At 49.7% G+C, this 17361-nt stretch overlaps 2 protein-coding genes and 1 long non-coding RNA gene across 5 annotated transcripts; 1 reads left to right on the top strand and 2 right to left on the bottom strand.

The window, feature by feature from the left end:
- Positions 1–1035: 1035 nt before the first annotated feature.
- Positions 1036–5214, bottom strand: LOC112655277 (nucleoside diphosphate kinase B). 3 transcript variants are annotated; one of them, XM_049114085.1, is made up of 5 exons: positions 5191–5214; positions 4178–4306; positions 3248–3349; positions 2371–2483; positions 1036–1293 (listed from the first exon to the last, which is right to left on the bottom strand). In XM_049114085.1, exons 2-5 carry the CDS (start codon positions 4301–4303, stop codon positions 1176–1178), a joined length of 459 nt encoding a protein of 152 aa, XP_048970042.1. In that variant the 5' UTR covers positions 4304–4306; positions 5191–5214; the 3' UTR covers positions 1036–1175. The 3 variants fall into 3 exon arrangements, with proteins under 3 accessions (XP_048970042.1, XP_048970041.1, XP_025296102.1); XM_049114084.1 differs by lacking the exon at positions 5191–5214 and adding an exon at positions 4477–4625 and having other exon boundaries at positions 3257–3349; XM_025440317.3 differs by lacking the exon at positions 5191–5214 and adding an exon at positions 4477–4614.
- On the top strand, positions 4675–15460 carry LOC112655280 (uncharacterized). The gene is made up of 3 exons (XR_003133602.3): positions 4675–5178; positions 13802–14087; positions 15125–15460. It is a non-coding gene; the product is annotated as an uncharacterized LOC112655280 (long non-coding RNA).
- LOC112655276 (nucleoside diphosphate kinase A) lies at positions 7911–13960 on the bottom strand. The gene is made up of 4 exons (XM_025440315.3): positions 13835–13960; positions 10372–10473; positions 9193–9305; positions 7911–8228 (listed from the first exon to the last, which is right to left on the bottom strand). The coding sequence occupies exons 1-4, from the start codon at positions 13958–13960 to the stop codon at positions 8111–8113; spliced, it is 459 nt and encodes a 152-aa protein (XP_025296100.1). The 3' UTR covers positions 7911–8110.
- Positions 15461–17361: the final 1901 nt, after the last annotated feature.

The raw sequence follows: 17361 nt of genomic DNA, 5'->3' as shown, positions 1-17361 counted from the left end.
ATGAGAAAGTAATGCATTTTTTTTTTTTTTTTTTTTTTTTTTAGGGAGAGAATGAGGTGTGCAGGGGTCAGGGGGCAGAGGGAGATAGAGAATGACAAGCAAGCTCCATGCCCAGCCCGGATCCCCACACAGGGCTCAATCTCACAGCCCTGAGACGGTGACCTGAGCTGCAACCAAGAGTCAGATACTTGACTGACTGAGCCACCCAGGGTGCCCATAGTCTCCAAGTTCCAAACCAGACTCCAAGGGACACCTGGGTGGCTCAGTGGTTGTCTCAGGTTGTGATCCCAGGATCCAGGATCGAGTCCTGCTGTCAGGCTCCCTGCAGGGAACCTGCCTCTCTCTCTGGGTCTCTCATGAATAAATAAATATTTTTAAAAATTAAAAAAACCGACTCCAGGTGATCATGATCATTTAAACTGATGGGTGCTATTTGGTATTATCTTACAACCGTGCCATTCTAGTGAAATTAACCTTAAAAGCAGGCAGTAAGAATTTTGTAACCATTGCATGTAGCCCAGAAAACAGGCATGATAAATATCTCACCCTAGGGAAGAGTAGTGGAATAAGGTTTCAGGGAACAGGGGCCCGAGAGGCTAGGCACTAGATCCGTTCTTTCTTTTAAACCTGCATTGCAGGGGTATATCCTCATTTTACAGATGTCTTTAGGCTTCCGTTTCATCATTTGCCCAGTCATCAGTCAACAAAAATGTGAATCTGGACAACTTGACTGCTCTGTGTTTCCCTTGAATTTCAACAAACTCTTTGTACAGAAATACACATTTCTAATTCCTCTAGGGAGATTGAATATTTATTTTCATTACTTCCTTTTTAGTTTAGACACACAGAGCCATACTTGTCCTCTTCAGCCTCTCTACTTGACCTCCTAGAGTCTAAAAGTACACTCTGGTGCTGAGAAGGGTCACATCATTCGTCCATGGTAAGCGGGATGATTTAGTTCTGTATAATGCTACGAAAGCCCAGGAAGGAAGTCACTTCTTCCAGGGTAGAATCAAGCAAGCACAGTAGACTACACCAGTTTCCAAAGGCTTTATTGGTTAAGTACGTTTTAGAAAAGAAAGATTGATTCTATTACTTCCAAGTCACTGGAATGAAGAGCTATGTCCAGGAACATATAAAGTGGTGCCAAAGGGAACTAATGCTGTGTCCATCTTTTATTCATAGATCCAGTCAAAAGCACAAGACTTGTAGTCAACCAACTCTTCAGGCTTAAACCATAGGCTGATTTCTTTCTCTGCACTTTTTACTGAATCACTACCATGAATGATGTTCCTAAGAAAGAGAACAATTATTAGTTACCATATATTTTGTTTTAAAGTAGGCTTCACACCCAGCTTGGAGCCCAACGTGGGGCTTCAACTCATGCCCCTGAGATCAAGACCTGAGCTGAGACCTACTGAGCCACCCAGGTGCCCCAAGTCACCACATTTTAAAGTGCAAAAGTCTGTTTATGGCTAAGGCAAAGGATAGTCACTGCAGACCTTTTCAGCCAAATTGCCATATGAAGCAGGAGACTACCCCCAAAGTATTTCCTCTTAAACTACAAATATAGAAGGAGGGTTGGGGGGCTCAGGCAGTGAGTGTCTGACTCTTGATTCTGGCTCAGGTCATGATCTCGGGGTCACGAGATGGAGCCCTGTGTGGGGCTTGGCACTCATTGAGGAGTCTGTTTAAGAGTTTCTCCCTCTGTCCCTCCCCCAATCAGCTCCCCATTCCCTGCACAACAAAACAAAACCTGCAACTATAAAATAATAGATTTTTTGATCAAAAGTATCCCCTGGCTCAACTTTATGATACTCCCAAGTTTCCAAAACAAAGCTTGTACCCCAAGACTATGTCACAAACAACTACTTCTCAAATTTTGAAAATAGGGATAACCAGACCAATATCCAAACTACACGAGGTACATTCATTATCAAGGGCCATTTCTGCAGCATTTTCTTATTAACACTCATTTGCAAAGCCAACCAAAACATTCACATTCACTGACAATCCCTTTATTCCATTTAGATCTTTATACAGAGTTTTTGTACAGATTTCATATAGTGAGGGAACCAAAAGGTTAGCGCCACCCCCATGGACACAGTACAGCCAAGAGCAGAGGCTTTTCCCCACTGGCTTTCTGCTGTGTCCCACAGGACCTACCACATGCAGCTCCCTTGGGTGAGGTCTCAGTTAAAATTTTAAGTAGCCAAGGGAAATAATTATTGAAGAAAATGTCCATCCAGTGATCACTATCACCCACTTGTAAAAGTTCAAGTTTTCCTAAAATTGAGATATGCCAAAAATATCCCATACCCCTCATTTAAGTGGCTTTGAGAAAAAGTCTCAGCGCTCCTCAGGACTTACCTGCCAACTTGAATGCAGAAGTCCCCACGAATGGTGCCTGGCTTAGAATCTGCTGGGTTGGTCTCCCCAAGCATCATTCTTCCTGTCTTCACCACATTCAGTCCCTCCCAGACCTGGAAACCAGTAGGGCAAAGGAACCACATAAGATCTGTCATTTGGGACCATTGGGAACAAAGTTTCACCCCTGCCTCAGAATCAGAGTAATAGCTGACCCGGTTCACCGGCTCACCCCCATAGACCAGAGGAGCTTGGAGATGGTCTGCTCTCCAACCCGAGTGCACTGCTCAGGTACATGGACACCATCTACCCAACATGGGGACTTCCCACCTAAGAGGAAGCTGAACAGGACTGAGGAACCTCAGGCGGCCACAAACAGGAGGAGAAACAGTGAAGGGGTAGAGGAAAGCAAGCAGGTGGGATGGGGTCAGTGGGAAGGACATCAGGCCCTGGGCCGAAGGCGGCACTAAGCCGCTGAGCCAACCAGGCTTCCCTAAACAAAATCTTTAAAATAAAAAAAATTTTAAAAAAAGGAATTTAAAGTAGCTGGGAAAATGTCTAAAAAGAGGACACCCCAGGGATTCCTGGGTGGGATCAGCAGTTTAGCGCCACCTTCCACCTTCTGCCCAGGGCATGATCCTGGAGACCTGGGATCAAGTCCCACGTCGGGTTCCTTGCATGGAGCCTGCTGCTCCCTCTGCCTGTGTCTCTGCCTCTCTCTCTCTGTCTATCTAATGAGTAAATATATTAAAAAAAAAAAAAAAAAAAAGGGACACCCCAGCACTGAGCAAGCCGGGTTCTGTAGCAGCCCGCATTAGTGTTCCCCACACTCCTGCCCCACACCCACCCCATCTCCCTGCCCGCCCCCACGAGCACGTGCCATGGCCACAACAGGTCCGGAGTGCATGTACTTCACCAGCCCCGGGTAGAAGGGGCGGTCCTTCAGGTCAATGTAGTGCTCCTTCAGGAGGTCCTCTGAGGCCTGGCATGGAACAGGAGGTCGCAATTAGGAAGTAAACTGGATAAAGCTGAATTATGGCTCTATCCCATCCTCAGAATCCCCCCCCACCCATTCACAAGGCAGGTTCTCCAAAAATCCAGTTGCATAAGTTAGCCCACATCTAAGGGGTTCGTATATAAATCCTATCCAAGCTCCATACTCTTTTAGCAGAAAGACTGTTCTGATCATGAAGAAACCCTCAAAATGTCAATGGTATTAGGGGTGTTATAATCCTAAAAAGTAGGTGGTTTGAAAATCCAGATGTGGAGGGTTAAGTAAGCGTTGGCTGCCGTTGAAGGAAACGGGTCAGAGAGAGATCATAGCCACTCTCCTGGCCCATCTCCCAGTGTCCTTTCCAACATTTCCGATGTTAACTGGAACGTTCTCCTCTTCCCAGATGGGCTTGGTCAAGAAGATTTCAATAGTTCTCCCTTAAAGTCCAGATCTGTGCCCCAAGCATAGTGCGGAAATGCCGGGCACTGCCCTAAACCCGGGGAGGAGAGCAGACGGGGATGGGGACGGGGGACGGGGGCCGGGACGGGGAGGGGGGGTGGGGGAGGGGGGCAGGCTTTGCCCGCGGGCCCCGCGCCCCGGCTCCCCGGCGGCCGACACGTCACCTCCGTTAACCTTGCGAGGGCGCCCGCGCTCGCGGGCCTCGGGGCCGGGCAGGGGCGGCGGGGTCGCGGGGGTCGCGGGGGTCGGTGGGCGGGGGAGCGGGCAGGAGGAGGGGCGCCCGCCGCCCGGGGTCCGGCGGGCCGTGGCCGGGGCGGGGGCCGGGGCCGGGCGGGGGCGGGGGCGGGGCCGCGTTACCCGCAGGAACTTCATGGCCACGAGGCGGAACCCCTTCTGCTCGAAGCGCTTGACGATGTCGCCCACGAGGCCGCGCTGCACGCCGTCCGGCTTGATGGCGATGAACGTGCGCTCCTGGTGGGCCATGGCCTGCGGGCGACAGGCCGGCTCAGGGCCCCGCGGCCGCGCGGACCCAGGCCCGGGGCTCGCCCCCGCCCCCCCGCCCCCCGGGACACGCGCCCGCCGGCCGCCCCGCGGGAGGGGGGAGTGTCCCCGCCGGGAGGCCCGGGGGCGGTGGGGGAGGTCCCGCGGCGCCCTACCGGGAAGCTGGCTGCGCGGCGGGCCGGGAGCGAGGCGGGGAGCGCGCGGCGGGGCCCGGGCCGGCTCGGGAGGAGGGCTGCGCGACGGCCACACCCCGGACGCCCCGTCGCCCAACCCGCGAGGCCGACGCGGCCCGGGCCGCTGTCCCCGCCCCGGGGGCTCGGGGGCCGGAAGTGGCTTCGTCGCCCGGCCCGGGTGTGGGTCCCGCGGCGGGAGCCCCGGCGGCCGCCCCAGCTCCGCGCGCACCCCCTGCCGCGCACGCGCACGCGCACGCGCCCTGTGCGCCCAGGCTCCGGCCCCGCCGGGGACGCGTCCCTGACAGGGTCCCGGGCTGCCTGACAGGAACCAGACCTGCCCCGAGGGCCGAGGGCACGCAGCGCCGCGTTCCTCTCCTCGCCGCCGGAGACCCCGTCCCGCCGTGCGGAGGCCCCGTGACGGGCCGCCTCGGGACAGCGAGCAGGCGGCGGGAAGCGCACCCTCCCCGAGGGCGCCGGGCCCTGCGCTGATAACCGGTCGCTGCTGGCCTGAAGGACCTGGCTACCCCGTGCCGGGCTCGGCCTCTGCAGCCCCTGACCGCCTTCCGGGTTCGCTCTCAGCCCGGCGAACGGCGACGGGAACCGACACGACCCCCTCGAGCAACAAGGACTCGCAGGGCCGACCCCGAAACACGGACGGATTGGACCGCCACTGCCCACATGCAGGTACCCACTGACCTCTGTCCCACATTTTCCTTCTAGAGAACTGGAAGTTGGGGCGCCTGGGCGGCTCAGGCCGTAAGCGTCCGCCTTCAGCTCAGGTCATGACCGCAGGGTCCCGGACGAGCCTGCTTAGCGGGGAGCCTGCTTCCCCCTCGGTGCCTGCCACTCCCCCTGCTTGTGCTGTCCAATAAATAGAATCTTTAAAAAAAATAACAGTATTTTCAGCGCTTGAGAGCTGGTCTTTCAGACGTTGGTCCAGTCCTCCTAGTGTTGGCCTCCCTGAAAAACATTTTCCTCCATGTGACCAGTCTCCACACCTTTCAGTTTTGTCAGCCCGGAGTGATGGAACCTGCTCTATGTGGGCCCCCTGGACCCAGGTGTCCTTGCACCCCTGCACCCTGGCTGCAAGAGGCCAAGCCAGCCCGGTATTACACCTTGACTTCCCAATTTCTGGTCGCAGGGCATTAAGTCACAATCCTGGGGGACCCTGGGGGACTCGTTCGGGGAAACGTCTGGCTTTGGCTTGGGTCATGATCTCTGGGCCCTGGGATGGAGCCTTTATCAGGCTCCCTGCTCAAATGGGGCATCAGCTTCTCCCTCTTCCTCTCCTCCCTGCTCGTGCTCGCTCTCTCACTATCTCAGATAAATAAATCTTAAAAAAATAAATAAATAAAAGACACAATACACTCTGGGGAAGAGACAGCCAGTGTTCTCTTGGGCTTCCAGGTGAAGCACTGGAATTTGGACTTCCTTCTCAGTTACCCAGTGTCAACTGTGGGAAAGAATCTGGGAATTTCACTGCAGATTTCTCTGGAGAGATGTTTGCCCCCTTTGGTCCCATCATCACAGGTCCTGCAGTACAGTGAGCAGCAGCCTTTTGCCCTTTGCTTTCCTCGTCCTTCCTGGAGGGCACTTAACTGAGCAGGGTATTACCCTGCTGCCTCACCACACACGTATCCCTTTCCGGAAGGTACTGGTACTTTACCTCACTCCCCTCACCAAAAACAGGCCATGTTTTGTTGTATGAGATAGAAATGCATCTAGTCCTCAGCTGTGTGGAAGTCCTAGCTCCCATGGAGGAAATTCTTTCACAAAGTCTACATATGTCAACTCTCACTGCACACTTCAAATAATCTTACAATTTCGTCAGGTACACCCGAGAAGCTGGAAAAACACGGCTCCCAACTCCCCTCCTCTCCACTGCCTCTACCAAAGCCAGGTGAACAGGGAAAATACCAAGAAACACTAACGTCTGAGGCCAAAGTAATTGTCCATCATATGTATTCTCACCTTCCCCCTTCTAGGAGAGCTCCTGAGTATTCTCTAGGCATAAGGTTGCCCAAATAAAAATACTTTCCACTCTTGCAGCAAGAGACTTTGAAGTTCTGGCCAATGAGATGGGTGGAGAGCAAAGGTGGTACAGGGTTACACCTTCTTTTAAGGGTTCCTTAAAAGAAAGGAACAATCTACTTCCCTTCCCAACTTGCCGTTAGGCACACATACAGGTGGTAAGGCGTGTTACATTGCTGAGAAGGAAATCGGTCCCCAAACTCAAGGATCAGAATCTCACTGCCATCACCACCCCTACATACCTACTTAGACATTTTTGCAGCTTTTTTGAGGTATAACTGGCAAATAAAACTTGTTATATATTTAAGGTATACAACCTGGTATTTTAATTTACGTATGTTGTGAAACGATCACACTTAAGCTAAGGAACATATCACTTCATATAGTTACCATTTTGTGTGTGGTGAGTACACTTAAGATCTACCCTTAGGGACACTTGGGTGGCTCAGTGGTTGAGCCGCTGCCTTTGGCTTGGGGCGTGATCCTGGGGTCCTGGGATTGAGTCCCACATCAGGCTCCCCATAGGGAGCTGGCTTCTCCCTCTACCTATGTCTCTATGTCTCTCATGAATAAATAAATATTTTTTTTTAATTTTTATTTATTTATGATAGTCACAGAGAGAGAAAGAGAGGCAGAGACACAGGCAGAGAGAAGCAGGCTCCATGTACCGGGAGCCCGATGTGGGAATCGATCCTGGGTCTCCAGGATCGTGCCCTAGGCCAAAGGCAGGCGCCAAACCGCTGCGCCACCCAGGGATCCCTCTCATGAATAAATAAATAAGACCTTTAAAAAAAGATCTACCCTTTTAGCAAATTTCAAGTACACAATACAATATTGTGAGCTATAAACACAGTGCTGTACATTAGATTTCTAGTTTAGACTTTTAAATAGAAGATAAGTAAATTTCCATCTTGCTTCTGTTAAAGCAACCAAATCAGTGCCCTAACAAATCAAAGCTACTCCCAAGATTTCACCTGTTTCTTCTGAGGTCATCCCAGGGATCCAGGCATACTATCCTGTTTTGGAATAGTTACAAGTTCTCACACTCCCCCATCCACAGAGTCCCTGACAGCTTCTCAAGAGCAGGAAGGATATCTTTTATTTCCAATGAATCCTCTGCACCCAGTTACAGTCTTGGTAACCTAGACCACTTTCCTGGTTGAATGCTGACTGGCTCAGTGGCAAAAGTGGATGGGATGCAGGGGTGAAGAGAGGGACAGGCAAACAGAGAGAGACAGAAAGAGACTATGTATGTGTGATCTCAGGCCAATAAAAATAATTTACATAGTATTTACATTCTCTGTTAGTTCAGGTTAGCCAGAGTAAATGGATAAGAATACAAAATACAAAGCAATAGAGCAATACAAAGAAATCAACTCAATGAATCCTACAATGGGATGAAACATTTTAATCTGATGGCAGCCCATAATACTGTACGGGAAGCACTCCCAGCTCCAAGAGGTCCCCTCCAGGTTATAAGGAAGTTCTCAAAAATCACTGGATTTGCAAGAGCCTGGCCCCTTGCTCATGGGAGGGAAAGGGAATGGAACGGGCAAAGCACTGAGGTCTGCTCCCTCATCACTCGTCACTCATAAATCCAGTTCTGAGCACAGCTCTTGTAATCCACCAGCTCTTCAGGCTGGAACCACAAGCCAATCTCCTTCTCCGCACTCTCCACAGAATCGCTGCCATGGATAATGTTCCTGGACAGGGAAAGAGATGGCCAGGTTACCAAGACTCAAAGCATTAAACTGCCCAGAAGCCCCCCTCATTCCCACTGCCAGAAAGCTTACAGCCCCTGCAGCAGAAAAAGCCAAAGCTCCCTGTACATGAGTCCACATTAAAAGAAAAAGCCCACAACTGTAGTTAAAACTGGTAAGGATGAAAAATGTCCTGCCTGCACTCCAGTCGCCAGAGGACTCTGGCCAACGAAGTGTGTTGTACCAGTTCTACCCTCTCAAGACAGGCACAGCCACAGTGGTGCCGATGGCCAATGGCAGAGAGCTCGCTAACCCAAAGCCAATTTCAGAGGGAAAAAAACAATGAACTGATGTTAAACTGATGTGCATACGGTATCATGTCCATCCCAATCTCAGGAACCCAAATCTCTTTTTTTAACATTTTTTAAAAAGTAATCTCTAGGGGCACCTGGGTGGCTCAGTGGTTGAGCATCTGCCTTTGGCTGGGGTCAAGGTCCTGGGATCAAATCCCACATCGGGGTCCCCATAGGGAGCCTGCTGATCCCTCTACCTATGTCTCTGCTCTGTGTCTCTCATGAATAAAAAAATAAAATCTTAAAAAAAAAAAAAAAATAGGGACGCCTGGGTGGCTCAGCAGTTGATTGTCTGCCTTGGGCCCAGGGCATGATCCTGGAGTCCCGGGATCAAGTCCCACATCGGGCTCCCCATAGGCCTGCTTCTCCCTCTGCCTATGTCTCTGCCTCTCCCTCTATGTCTCTCATGAATAAATAAATAAAATCTTTAAAAATAAATAAATAAATAAATAAAATAAAGTTAAAGTAATCTCTCCACCCAAAATGAGGCTCGAACTTATAACCCCAAGATCAACAGTCACATGCTCAACCAACTGAAGCAGCCAGTGCCCAAGGAACCCAAATTCTTGTGTCACCTCAGATTTTGGAAAAGGGCAAAAAGCACCAACTCCCACCTGCCAACTTGGATGCAAAAGTCCCCACGGATGGTCCCAGGTTTGGAGTCCGCCGGGTTGGTCTCCCCGAGCATCACTCGGCCTGTCTTCACCACATTCAGGCCCTCCCACACCTCCAAGGATAAAAAATATATGGTCAAGGAAGAAAACCAATCTCAGCAGAAAATCTGTAAACTACTAATTCAAAGAAAACAAAAAGCCCCCTTAACATTGAAGAAATAGTTACAGAGCATCCACTTGTTCCAAACTGGAAGTACTCATCTCTCTGCCCCAACTCCTGCTTTTCTACAATCCATTTTTGACAAAGCAGCCAGAGCAGCCTTTTAAAAATGACTACTGTAGGACCTCCCATAGCATCCGTCCTGGAGCTCATGAAGTACATAGCCAGCACAGTCCTGCCTACTCTGGCCCGGGCCTGTGCCTCTGGACTCCTGTTACCTGACTTTCTCTTTTACCCACCAGGCTCTAGCTACTCCAACCTTCTTTCTGGACTTCAAAAAGTCCAGGCCCTTTGCACATGCTGTTTTCTTGATGAGAGTGCTCTTCAACATGATTTTGTGTATGTCTGGTTCCCTCTTCTCACTCTAATCTCAGCTTGCAAAGCATGTTCCTTGACCACCCGATCTAAAGTGGCCACTTGCTGTCACCTCATCCTTTTTCATTTCTGTGCATATCACTGCCAGCTTTTATATATATATTTTATATCATATATATATTATATATATACACACACACACACATTTTTATTTCTTCATGATCTGCCCATCTTCCCCTGTCAAGATGTGTAGGCAAGCAAACCTATGAAAAAAAGGACCTATTTTGTCTTCATTCTGGACTGTATCCCCAGTGTCTAGAACAAAGCCTGGCACAATCAGGACAACTAGTACATACTTGGAGAATTTCTGCAATAAGCCAGAAACAATCTCCCTGCTCTCCAGAAGTATACTGACCTCTCCCAATTGCTCCCAGCTATGAGTCACTATGGGTCTTCAGTTCAACAAACAGATATATGTTGCCTTTGGTGGGTCAGAGAGCCAACTCACACCTTAACTGCCCAATCCTCCCAGCCCCCATTTCATCTGTATCAATGAGGACCTGGCATCAGATGCAGGAATCACAAGCCTGACTCTTGGCTCCCAGCGGGGTCATCCGATCAATATCCCATATGTGCACACTCACCATGGCAACCACAGGCCCTGACTGCATGTACTTCACCAGGCCGGCAAAGAATGGACGGTCCTTCAGGTCAATATAGTGCTCCTTGAGAAGGTCTTCAGAAGCCTAATCAACAGGGCAGAGAATGAGAATTGGCCCCCAAATGACCTAAGAACCAGCAATCTAGTCATTTCCCACTGCTGTCTAAACTGTGAGCCTTGGCTCACTGACTGTTATAACCCAATCCAGTCCCAACATGACTGGAGGGAAGCAGTGCCAAGAGACTAAAAGTGCTTAAGCTTTATATCAATTCCTCCCTCACTGGCCTTGATTGATTGGAATACCACAGAACCTTAGAATCAAATCCAGCCATCCCATTTTAGACAGTAAAACAACATGATGACAGTAAACAACATGATGACTTTCCATTCATTGAGAGCAAGCCTCAACTAAAATATTAGTGGAAAGGGGGTGAGAGGGCAGCCCTTGGCATTCGATGAGAAGTAAATTGAACCCAGCCACTTCCCAGGACCACTTCACATTTCTTCAGATGATGCAGGCCAGGGACCGGGTGTGGCAATTATGCAATTCCCACAAGTATTTTACAAATCACTCCAAAGTACATGACATCTAGCAATAAATAATTTTGCAGAAGAAGGAATGAGAAACTCTCACATTGCAAGGCTGGTACGTGGGAACAAATCAAGTTAGCTAGAGAGCAAACCAGCTGCTTGGCAATTCCGACTACCTCGGCTGTGTTCTTTGCCACTGCGCACAGGGCCTGTTCAGGGTCTAACAAGGACTCAGTTTTTCCAGTTCTATAGTACTGCACACTGCAGGGAGACCCACACATGGGCAGATCTGCTGCCAGAAAGCACATCCAAATCATCCTACCATTCAGCCTCTTGTTGATTGTTACTTGCCAAAGTAAAATGACACAGCCACATGACCAGCCGTGTTAGCAATTCCTCTCCCATCCCCTCCAATCCCCCTGGAAGACTACTAGGGGCAGTCTCCTGACACACACTGACTTGACCTTCCCTTCCCCGAACACTGTTTTAATTCTACTAATTGGTTCTGGTTATCTTTAATCTGCAGAACAGATTACAGGGTTTTTTTCAGAGGGGGGACATCAAGTTTCCCCTCTCCACCCTTCTCCATGTCAGATATAAACAACTCTGTAGGCTCCTGGCAGCTGTCCATCTTCATCAAGCCCATATCCTTGATAGGAAACTGAGTGTAGTGGAAAAAAATGCATGCACTTAGGGGTCAGAGAGACCAGAGTTAAAATCCATGTTCCATCACTATGTGCCTTCAGATACATTACTTAACCTCTCCAAGCCCCAGGTTCCTCATAACTGACAACCATAGGCATAGAAATAAGTACGTCTCTGGGTTGTCATGCGAGCCAGAAAAAACACATGTCTAGCACACGGTAAATGCCCAATCAACAATACTTTCTAATTTCACTTTGCCGGGACTCTTGGGTGGCTTAGTGGTCGAGCGTCTGCCTTCGGCTCAGGCCGTGAATAAATAAAATATTAAAAAAAAAAATTTCACTTTGCCTTCAAAACCTAATTTAATATACAAACTCTCTGGAAAGCCATACTTGTCTAACACCTGGCACTAATCATTCCATGATGTACCCCCCTGCATCAACATCCATCTACTCCATTTTATACTAAAGCAGTTTTCCTAAAACATCACACAGGAACTAAATTGCAAATCAAACTAAACTTAAAATACACTAGCAGACTCCAAAGATGACTCTACTGGGGCACCTGGGGGGCTCAGTCAGTGAAGCATCTGCTCAGCTCAGGTCATGATTCTAGGGTCCTGGGATCAAGCCCCTGCTCAGCGGGGAATCTGAGTATCTCCAACTCCCCACCCCCTGCTCTTGCTCACTCTCTTTCTCTCTCTCTCTCAAATGAATAAAATCTTAAAAAATTAAAATTAAAAAAAAGATGACTCTATAAATAGGAAAAAAAGACCATTCTCTAATTTATAGGCTTTGAGAATCTGAATTCTCATTTCCCAGGTCTGTCTGAAAAAGGATTCTTGACTAATTAATCCTTTTCATTTTGGGGGTGGGGGGGTTGCGAGGTTTTAAAAAATTTTTCTTAAAGATTTATTTATTTGAGAGAGAGAGCGAGAGAGAGAGAGAGCGAGAAATGAGCAAGAGGAGCAGAGGGAGAGACAATCTCAAGCAGCCTCCTTGCTGTGGGCAGCCTGACATGGGACTCAGTCTCATGACCCTGAGATACCTAAGCCGAACCCAAGTGTCTGACGCTTAAGAGACTGTGCCACTCAGGTGCCCCCTCCTTTTCATTTTTTGAAATACTGCTTTGTAGGTTTCTTGCAAGTGCCATTTCTCTCTGCTGTTTTCTTTTTTTTTTTTAAAGATTTTTTACTTATTTATTCATAGAGATGCAGAGAGAGAGAGAGAGAGAGGCAGAGACACAGGCAGAGGGAGAGGGAGAAGCAGAGGGAGAAGCAGGCTCCATGCAGGGAGCCTGACGTGGGACTCGATCCAGGGTCTCCAGGATCACGCCCTGGGCTGCAGGCGGCGCTAAACCGCTGCGCCACGGGGGCTGCCCTCTCTGCTGTTTTCAAGTGGGCCTTCCAAAGGACAAAACCACAGCTTTCCCACAACATGCCCTAATGGTGCCTAATATGCTAGACACGAAGTGGGTGGTAAATAAGGATGGAAAAATCTCCTTGCTGACAATCAACCTGCCTGACTCAAAGAGAGGAATGGAGGAGGGGGAATTTCTCTGAAATTATCTGCTCAGGAAGCTCAAGACTGGGTGCTCAAACACGCCCAGGGCTCTGAGTCAGAAATCACAGTGTTCTCCTGAAACCAAAATTGCATGTATGTTACCTAACTAGAATTTAAATAAAAATCTGAAGAAAAAAATAAAATAAAATAAAAATTTAGGAAAGAAAGGGGGACGCCTGGGTGGCTCAGCAGTTGAGCGGTTGCTTCTGGCTCAGGTCATGATCCTGGGGTCCTGGGATCAAGTCCAGTATTTGGCTCCCTGCAAGGAACCTGCTTCTCCCTCTGCCTCTGCCTCTATGTCTCTCATGGATAAATAAAATCTTTGAAAAAGGGCAGGGGCAGGGGCGCCTGGCTGGCTCAGTCAGTGGAGCCTTGATCTCAGAGTTGAGTTCGAGCCCCACATTTGCTGTGGAGATTGCTTAAAAATAAAGGAAAGAAAGAAGAAATCACAGTGCTGCAGTAGTAATATGTGGAACTCCGCACTGCTAAAGGAAAGGGGGAGGCTATTCCCAGAAGTCCCAGAAACTGGGTTTGTGGTAGGACTCAGCCACAGTGCTAGCCACCAGTGAGTTTCCAGCTTTCAGGATGCTTGTGTTCACCCTACATGAAGAAGGCTAAAGAGGAGGGGAGGCGAGAACAGGGAGGCTAACCTACAATGATCCCTTGTACTCCAAGAAAACAGAAATATGAAGAGTGAAGTCCACTTACCTGGATTAATTTCATAGCAATGAGGCGGAATCCCTTTTGCTCGAAACGCTTGATGATCTCTCCCACAAGGCTGCGCTGGACTCCATCAGGCTTGATGGCAATGAAGGTGCGTTCACTGTTGGCCATGGTCCTGAGGATAAACAGCTGGGAGGATGAAACGGCACGGAATATCCTGCCTACATCATTATCCATCGCAAGCCGATTACCCCATAAAGCTGGTTTAAATCTGTCATGCCAACTCCAAGTCTCTCAGGTAAAAACCCAATGCCTAGTGTGCTCACCACGCTGTGCTACTTTTAAGACAACTTTAAAGATATATGTATACACAATGTTCCTACAGTGCTAGTCGTATATACCAATAAGAACAGTGTGCTAAAGGGGTATGAGGGCAGCTCAGTCGATTGAGTGTCCAACTCTTGATTTCAGCCTGGGTCATGATCTCAGGGTCAGGGGACTGAGCCTCACACTGAGAGCCTCAGAGAGCAGTCTGCTTCAGATTCTTTCTCCCCTCCCCCTCTGCTCCTCCCTGCTCATGCTCGCATGTTCTCTAAAATAAATTAACAAAATCTTAGAAAAAAGAATAGTGTGCTATTGCAGTGTACGAATGTATTCATTACAAGGTGCTATACGGACAAAACTCTGGAGTAGCCTGTGTGTAAAAAATGTTCCTAAGGGGGGAAAAAATTTTTCCCTAAGCAAACACAAACCCCCCAATTCCTTCTCAGTCCCCTTATTCCTGAACTAATATCCCAGGGTGGGCAAGGGTCCAAAAGCAGGGGCTATTTTTTCTATCCCATTTGACTTAAAAGCTTCTATTAACCTGTACTGTGGCATAACTAAGGTAGTGGATGTTTAAAACAAAAAGAAAAGAAAAGATACTGTCCTTCTGATTTATCCAGATAAGAAACTACAGTGATAAAGTGGTGTCAGGTCCAAGGCAGAATGAAATACAGTCTAACCCACTGCCACAGTCATGGTATTAGAACTGGGAGGGGTTTTGGAGATTATTTCATTACAATCCCCCTCATTTTGCAAACAAGAAAACAAATCTAGAGCACCAAAATGAGGGCCAAAAAATCTGGATTTCCCAACTGGATACAATTTATTTTTTTTTTTTTTTTTTTTTTTTTTTTTTTTTTTTTTTTGGATACAATTTATGCTACATCATAAGACACACCAGAGAAAGGTGGATGGTGGAAGAACTAGAGCCATTAGTAGTATCTGAGCTGGGACATCACGCAGGAACGAGTCTGCCTAGAGAATGTCAATCTCGTATCTTGCCTTTTACAGAGAAGACTGGGCTCAAGACTTGCTCTGCCTTCACAAGAAGGGAAGAAGGAGGCCCCTGACCTTGAAGGTCAATCCCTAATGAGGACAGCCACACCACCTCCTGGCTCTATCTTCCTGTAGGTTAGTTAACCTCTTATTATGACAGCTTAATATATTTTAATTTCTGGAAGGCCTGGGTGGTTCAGTGGTTGAGCCTTTAGCTCAGGTCTTGTTTCCGGGGTCCTGAGATCAGAGTCCCCAATCGGGCTCCCCACAAGGAGCCTGCTTCTCCCTCTGCCTAGGTCTCTGCCTTTCTGTATGTCTCTCATGAGTAAGTAAAATCTTTAAAAATACATATATATTATCTTTAGTTTGTGTTTCTCCCCCCCCCGCCCACACACACACACACACACACACACACACACACACGGGTCTGCGGCCTGTATACGGGGATGGTTTGCTCCTGCGTCTGTCCCTGGTACCTAGCCACATGATCTCGCATTCGGTAAGATCAAAGAAAAGGTCTTAAGGGGGATCCCCGGGTGGCTCAGCGGTTTAGCACCCGCCCCTGGCCCAGGGCGTGATCCTGGAGTCCCAGGATCGAGTCCCACATCAGGCTTCCTACGTGGAGCCTGCTTCTCCCTCCGCCTGTGTATCTGCCTGTCTCTCTCTCTGTGTCTCTCATGAATAAATAAAATATATATATATAAAAAGACAAGGTCTTAAGTGGTAACCGCGCTGCCCCTCCAAGAAAAAGAGACAAAGCCCAAGGACTGCCGAGAAATCCCAATGGAAGCTGCGGACAAGTATGGATTCCCCAGGAGAAAATGGGGCTACCGAGCCACAAACAGTCCCTATACCCATCCCATTTATACCCATAAACGTGCTCCATTCCAACCCAGGCACACACACGTCACTCACTCACTCATTCATTCATTCATTCATTCAGCAAGCACTTACAGAACCCCAACCCCGTGCCCAGCTCTGCGTGCGCTGGAGGCAGACAGGGCACCACCCGGCGGACGTGGCCTGCTGGCAAAGGCAGCCACGTGGGGCGGGACTGCGCGGCCAGGTCTGCACCTGTCCGCGGGCGCTGCCGCCCTTCCCTCCCATCCGATCCCTCGCGCCACCGCCCGGAGCAACACTCAGCCCACCCCATCGCCGCCCCCCTCTCCCGACCCCAGCACTCTCCCCTTCTTCTCAAGACCCCAGAGCCTCTCACCTTTCCAGCTGCTACCGCCGCAACTCCTTCTGGCGCCGCCGGCACCGGAAACACGCCCCGGCCCCACGTGGTTCCTGGCACCTACCGGCGCGGAACGCTTCTTTCCGGATCGGCTGCCGAGGGAGCCCGTTTTACAGAACACCCCTGGGCCACGTTTCCCGCTTCCTCTCGGGAGTCGGATGTCATTCTAGTGAGCAACATTCCTAGGTTTAACTTCCGGCACTGTTCCTCGTCCTTCCGGCTCTCTGCCCTTTTCTCCCCCCGGCCCCGCCCCGGCCCCGGCCCCGGCCCCGGCCCCGGCCCCGGCCCCGCCCCCGCCCCCGCCCCCGCCCCCGCCCCCGCCCCGTAAGACTGTCTGACTCACTTCCTCCGTTCTCGAGTCAGTTGGCTGCCCGAGAGGTGGCGCTCCCACTTTGCATGAAGTCCGGACGGGCACCTGACCTAGAAATAGACCGGTCTTTCTCACTTTACAATTACTCATTCTTTCCAGCCTAGCAAGCGCTGCATTATTACCTGAGCACCTACTGTGTGCCGGGCGCTATTGCAGGGCCTGAGGGGACAGCAGTGAACGCTCTTGGAGACTGTGGTAGGGTTGGGAATGGGGACAAAGAGTAACCGAGCAAGTGGTATAGGGCACGTTGCCTTACGGTCGTGCAGCCAGAAAAGGCAGGCAAGGGGCGCCTGGGTGGCTCGGGTTGAGCGCCTGCTTCGGCTCAGGGCGTGACCCTGGGTCCTGGGATCGAGCCCTCCCCCCTCCGCCCCACTCTCTGCCTCTCTCCGTGTGTCTGTCATGGATAAATAAATAAAATCTTTAAAAAGAAAGAAAGAAAGAAAAAAGCACGGCAAGGGAGAAAGACTGAAAGCAGTAAGCAATTTTAAAAACGTTGGCTGGAAAAAAAAAATCTGAGAAAGTGACAATGGACTAGACCTGCCTGAAGCGAGGGAGCAAGTCTGGTGATTATCTGCGGAATATTACTACAGTGGGCATCCCATGGCAGGGAATGGCATCGGAGAGAGGCCGGGTTATGTTGCGGTG

The sequence above is a fragment of the Canis lupus genome, chromosome 9, assembly GCF_003254725.2.
Source record: "Canis lupus dingo isolate Sandy chromosome 9, ASM325472v2, whole genome shotgun sequence".
NCBI lineage: Eukaryota > Metazoa > Chordata > Mammalia > Carnivora > Canidae > Canis > Canis lupus.
The sequence above is the reverse complement of the archived record's forward strand: the minus strand, read 5'-3'. Positions and strand labels throughout refer to the sequence as shown.

Bases quoted from the DNA above. Each gene is read 5' to 3' on its own strand.
- LOC112655277 (XM_049114085.1), bottom strand. From the start codon at position 4,303: ATGGCCCACCAGGAGCGCACGTTCATCGCCATCAAGCCGGACGGCGTG. The intron at 3,350-4,177 runs GTAACGCGGCCC...GTTCCATGCCAG, and splicing joins TGGCCATGAAGTTCCTGCGG to GCCTCAGAGGACCTCCTGAA. The intron at 2,484-3,247 runs GCACGTGCTCGT...ACTGGTTTCCAG, and splicing joins CCGGACCTGTTGTGGCCATG to GTCTGGGAGGGACTGAATGT.
- LOC112655276 (XM_025440315.3), bottom strand. From the start codon at position 13,960: ATGGCCAACAGTGAACGCACCTTCATTGCCATCAAGCCTGATGGAGTC. The intron at 10,474-13,834 runs GTAAGTGGACTT...CCTGTTGATTAG, and splicing joins TTGCTATGAAATTAATCCAG to GCTTCTGAAGACCTTCTCAA. The intron at 8,229-9,192 runs GTGGGAGTTGGT...TTCCCTGTCCAG, and splicing joins TTTTGCATCCAAGTTGGCAG to GAACATTATCCATGGCAGCG.